The sequence below is a fragment of the Miscanthus floridulus genome, chromosome 3 (assembly GCF_019320115.1).
Source record: "Miscanthus floridulus cultivar M001 chromosome 3, ASM1932011v1, whole genome shotgun sequence".
Lineage (NCBI taxonomy): Eukaryota > Viridiplantae > Streptophyta > Magnoliopsida > Poales > Poaceae > Miscanthus > Miscanthus floridulus.
The window spans coordinates 111,192,189-111,197,501 of NC_089582.1; the positions used below are offsets into that span (position 1 = coordinate 111,192,189).

The 5,313-nt window shown below is 51.2% G+C and overlaps 1 protein-coding gene across 1 annotated transcript; it reads left to right on the forward strand.

Moving 5' to 3' along the window:
• The first annotated feature begins 1,885 nt into the window (after positions 1–1,885).
• LOC136546477 (pirin-like protein At1g50590) lies at positions 1,886–4,234 on the forward strand. The gene is made up of 5 exons (XM_066538448.1): positions 1,886–2,235; positions 2,355–2,404; positions 2,521–2,588; positions 3,227–3,393; positions 3,540–4,234. The coding sequence occupies exons 1-5, from the start codon at positions 2,147–2,149 to the stop codon at positions 4,048–4,050; spliced, it is 885 nt and encodes a 294-aa protein (XP_066394545.1). The 5' UTR covers positions 1,886–2,146; the 3' UTR covers positions 4,051–4,234.
• Positions 4,235–5,313: the final 1,079 nt, after the last annotated feature.

Sequence of the window (5,313 nt, forward strand, 5' to 3'; positions counted from 1 at the left end):
ATTCTTTAAAAAGGAACAAAGATAGAATCTGTGCAAATTAATATAAATAATTTTATTTACTATTTATAGGATATTAGGCATGAATTCCTAATCTAATGTTTGTGTCTCATAAGATTTTAACTATTGCTAGAGTATGGGTTAATATAATGAACTAGTACTTCAAATTGTGATCAAGAGTTAGGTTCAACTGAGCAGAATAAGCTTAAAGCTCAAGAACGTAGTATGTTTCTGGTAAGCTAACTAACTGTCAGTTCAAGGCAGCACTCCTAATAAAGTGACTAGTGGTCTTAATTAGTACATCGTTTACTCCTATAAGCAGCAACATAAAAGTAGTAAGTAGTAGGTTTTTTTCCTCTGTCGGAGTAAGCTAAGGGGTCCCTATAATGATGGCCTAGACACGCGAAAATGCGAATGCGAGACACGGACACGGACGTCTCACCCCATGTTGTGTCCAAAACTCCTGATACACATACCTGTGTGTCTCGTGCCCATCATGAAAACGTCGTCGTGACGACGTGACTCACACAGACGTCAGGCTGATGATAGACGGCAACTAGGTTAGGAGTAGGCGAGAGCTTTAGCTGATAAGAACACGTATACCCCGTACTGATCCGGAATTCCGTCTCATCTTCGCGCTCGATGAAGGAAAGCTTCCCGCTGCAGTTTGCCAACTGCTTGTTAAAATTTGTGTGTCACGGTCGTCCGATCCTGACGGCAGCATCACCTCCAGGCGTGCCTGTCAATGTCATCGTCTTCAATTCTTCTCGGCTAACTACATAAGTACATATATAGCGTCTGAAACTCCAGATCAACCAAGAAAAAAAAAACTCAGTCAGTCAAAACGACTTGCTGCATAAAGAAATGGGATTGTGTGCACTGACCATGTGGTGATATTTTACGCATTTCGATCACCAAAATCCCCCAAAATATCTTACCTTTCGTGGCCAACTGCGCGTAGAATACTGCAAGTTGATTAGAAGCTCCAAGCGGCCTATTCCGTGCATCTCTGCTCCCCACTTTAAGTTCGCAGACTTTACTAACAAAAAGATAAGCAACTCGAGTGAGATACTTCACCTGCGTCTAATCTGCTCTTTTTATTTATCTATGATAACGACGCCCTGGATTACCCGGCGATTAGCAGCTGTTCCATGTGAAAAGGATGGCACCGCCGGCGCCTGGGCTGCTGCCTCTGCCTGCTGGGCACATGCCAATTGGCGTAGCGAATCCATCCATCCAGGAAACCCCCACGCTGCCGGCGCGTGTGATTGTGATCTCACTTGTACGTCAGGCTACCATCACCAGCCCGGTCGGTTCTGTCAAGCCGTGTGTGTGAAACCCCTGTCTGTCAGTAAAGAATCAGAAGATTCTTCAGAGCCATGAGATGTGGCAGCCGCTCGCTCATGGAAGCGTTCCTTGGAATGGAAGAACAAAAATCCCCAGGCAGGCAATGATCGCGCTCCCTGCCTGCCCTGGCGCGGCGGGCGCCCGTCCAAGCTACGGTTCGGTTCCACTACAGACACGATCAGTCTGGTCCACAATTTCCGATCCAGTAAAAAAGTTTTTCCTACTACTACAGCAGGAGTACCTTCCAGTCATAATCCTCCAAAGTCCACAAGGGTTAGTACGTGAGACCATCAACGTGGCGCTTTAACAGCGAGGAGTTAGCCTTGACCGATCACCACCGCGCCCGCTTGCTGATTGCTGATGCGACGCTGTCACAAGGCGCGCGTATGCAATTGCAACCGGACCGACGGGGGCATTGCGTGCGCCTGGCGTCAGCGTGACCAGCGAAGCGAGACGACGACCAAGAGGAGGACTTGGGGAGATGCGCCCACGCCGGCCTCACGGCGGGCGTCGTCATGTTTTATATATTCTCGCGCACAGGACAGGAGAGCGGCCAGGAAAACGAGGGAGGAGGCCAGGAGTGCGAGAACAGCTGTCGCTTTTGACCTACCTAGGGGGCGTAGCGGAATCAAGGCGGATTCGCACGCGCCTCCCCTGCTACGAGTGCTCCTATATAGCAGAGTGCAGACGGCAAAGGCAACGGCAAAGCCATCGTCGTCGTACTTGCGCACAAGAACACGGGTTCGGTCGGCTGCTGGCGGTTGGAGAAGCAGAGCAGAGGAGGTTGGAGCTAGCGGCGGCAATGGAGAAGCCCCGGCAGGTGGTGCGGAAGTTCCTGGCCCGGCCGCAGCACGAGGGCGCGGGCGCCGTCGTCCGCCGCAGCATCGGGAGGTAGGTCTCATTCATCTTCATCAGATGATAGGATTAGGCTGCATGCCATGGATTGGAGAGGAGCTGGCATTTCTTGGTTTGGTTTGCTGATTGGGATGGATGGAATTCGGTCCGCGCAGGTTCGAGCTGAGGTACTTCGATCCGTTCCTTGTCCTCGACGAGTTCTCCGGTGAGCTCCCATCCATTCGGCCCTTTATTTCTCTTTCTGAACGATCGATCGTTCGTCATCTTTGTATGCCCCCATTTCGACTGAACTAACCGGTTCCCTGCCCGAATTCCGCGCAGTTTCTGCTCCGGCCGGGTTCCCCGACCACCCACACCGAGGCTTCGAGACCGTCACCTACATGCTTGAGGTATGCCCATCTTCGACTCCGCCATTTTAGTCTGTTCTTCCGTTTTAGTCAGAGCAAGCATGAACGAGCGGCCATGCACGTCGCCTTGCATCCTCTCTGGCGGATTCAAACGCAAAAGGCATTCCTTGCTTGATTCATCCCCAACGACTCAATGAGCCGTAAAGACGGCAGCGTCGTTGGCAACCAAGCAGGCGTTAGGAAACGAACCGCGTGGTGCCGTTTGTCAACAGCGCCAAATGATGATGATATCTCAGCGGTTGGTTGCTCTCAAAGTTTCTTCCCCTGCACTCGAAGAATCCGTCCCGACGGGCCCGGTTTCGGTAGCCTCCCCACTTCCCCTCGATGCTGCCCGTCAACCACCACCCGCGTTGCGATACTTTTCCGCGCTTAAGGGATGAACACGGCACCAGAAAGCCATTAGCCCATTACCGAAAGATTATAGTGTCATCGTCCCCGTAAACAATTTGTGTGTGTTTGGTCTTTGAAAAACTTGTGAAAGGGTCATAATCAGTTGGTACCGGTAGTTCTGACTTCTTATTATAAGAAAGTAATGAGCTTGTGTAAAAAGAATGAGGGTCACAGTCCAGTTCTGAGTTCTGACTTCCTCCCCCATGGGTGGGCATGGAACGCTGTTTCAGGGCGCCGTGACGCACGAGGACTTCGAGGGCCACCGTGGCACCATCAAGGCCGGCGACGTGCAGTGGATGACGGCCGGCCGCGGCATCGTGCACTCCGAGATGCCCGCCGGCCCCGGCACGTCCAGGGGCCTGCAGCTCTGGGTCAACCTCTACTCCGGCAACAAAATGTACGTGACCCTTTCCTCTTTGACGAGACGCTCGACACGGCGCAGGCCCAAGTGTCAATTCCGTCGTGATCGTGTTGTCGACTCACTGCAAGTTGGATGAGCTTTGGTGACTGACATTGGAAAACGACGCCCGTGCCTGCGTGCAGGATCGAGCCCGGGTACCAGGAGATCCAGAGCAAGGACATCGCGTGCACGTCCGCGGACGGCGTCACGGTGCGCGTGATCGCCGGCCACGCGATGGGCGTCCGGTCGCCGGTGTGCACGCGGACGCCGACCATGTACCTGGACTTCACGGTCCGCCCGCGCGGCGTGGTGCGGCAGCCCGTGCTCGCGTCGTGGAACGCCTTCGCCTACGTGCTGGAGGGCGAGGGCGTGTTCGGGGCCGAGCGGTGCGCGCCCGTCGGCGCCCACCACCTGCTGCTGCTCGGCCAAGGCGACGGCCTGGAGGTGTGGAACAAGTCCGACGACAGGCCGCTCCGCTTCCTGCTCATCGGCGGCGAGCCCATCGGGGAGCCCGTCGCGCAGCTGGGCCCGTTCGTCATGAACACCGAGGAGGAGATCGACATGACCGTCAACGACTTCGAGTGCTACGCCAATGGGTTTGAGAAGGCCAGGCACTGGAAATCGCAGGCGATGGTAGCGCTTGGCGTAGAGTAGGGTGAAACAAGAGCACAGGATGAAGAAAGAAAATGAATAGATTATTTTCGGTTCTTTTTTCCCGTTATTATCGTTCTAGTTTGTTGCATTAAATCCCCCCCGCCTAACATGGGTCGCTTTGTGTACATATATGTCATAAATTAATTTTTATCAATAATAATGAAATCACCAAATGTTCATAAAAGTGTCTTGAAAACAAAACGAATCCCAATAAAATGTTTACCCTTGGGAACATCAACAAGCAAGAGTACATGAGGAGAAGTAGACCGTGTTGACAAGTCAAGATGATGATAAATCAAGTCAAGCGAAGGCGCTGGAGGAGTTGATGATCGGGTGGTCGAGGACGATGGTGACACGTGTCGAGATTATGGAGGAGGTGTAGCAGATACGCTTTTCTAGGCAATTTGGTGGTTTGGGCCTCAAAACCACCGGCGGACGGTTTTCGGGTTTGTGCCTCAAAATCAGTTGGAGTTCCGGCGGGAGCGGGAGGAGGCATGTTACTTCATCGCGAAACTTGCGACGAGGCAAAGAAAAGTCGTGAAGAGCCTGTGGGCACCGGATGCTTGGATCTCAAGTTAGGGGTTAAGTGGTTCATCCAAAATATCTAAGGACGTGTTAGGGGGTGTGTAATAGCTTTACAAATAAGAGGATGACTGCTCCTAACCAGCCTATCTCTTCAGCTTTCATTCTTAGTCTAAGACACCGGTAGTAGTTTAAGTTGTTCTTAATTTCCTGCTGTTGAGATCCGCATATGAAGTGATTAATAACATTGTCTGTGTTAATCTTTCATGTATAAAGAACCAGACTTGGTAGATCTCGGAAATAAAGCAATCATATTATCTGAGATCTGAGTCTTTGTTATGAGATAATTTGAATTTGGTTTGTCCCCTCTCTCTCCTCCTTTTGTGGATTTCTGAGTTCCAGGAATTTGGGAATTATTTTGAGTGCTCAGATTCATGCAAGGACTTATGGTGAAGCTATCTCCCAAGTGGTTTGAGCTGAAAGACCACGAGCACGAATCTACGCTCTTGAGAGGAAATTTGAGAAAACCCCATTTCCTTCAATGGATTTTTATATCTGCAGAGTTTGGAGTTGTTTTAGGGGTTGATGTTCTGATATCCTCCAAACATCCCTAGAAACACTTGTGCAAAGTTTGAGATCAATTCGACTCCGTTTGATCAAGATTTGGCTTTTGGAGGAGTAGATTCGTGCTGAAAACCGCAAGAACCAGCAAAGCCGACTTGCAAAGTCAGTTTAGCCGAC

Coding starts and splice junctions, on each gene's coding strand:
- LOC136546477 (XM_066538448.1), top strand. CDS start 2,147: ATGGAGAAGCCCCGGCAGGTGGTGCGGAAGTTCCTGGCCCGGCCGCAG. Junction 2,589..3,226: donor CCGTCACCTACATGCTTGAG/GTATGCCCATCT, acceptor ACGCTGTTTCAG/GGCGCCGTGACGCACGAGGA. Junction 3,394..3,539: donor CTCTACTCCGGCAACAAAAT/GTACGTGACCCT, acceptor GCCTGCGTGCAG/GATCGAGCCCGGGTACCAGG.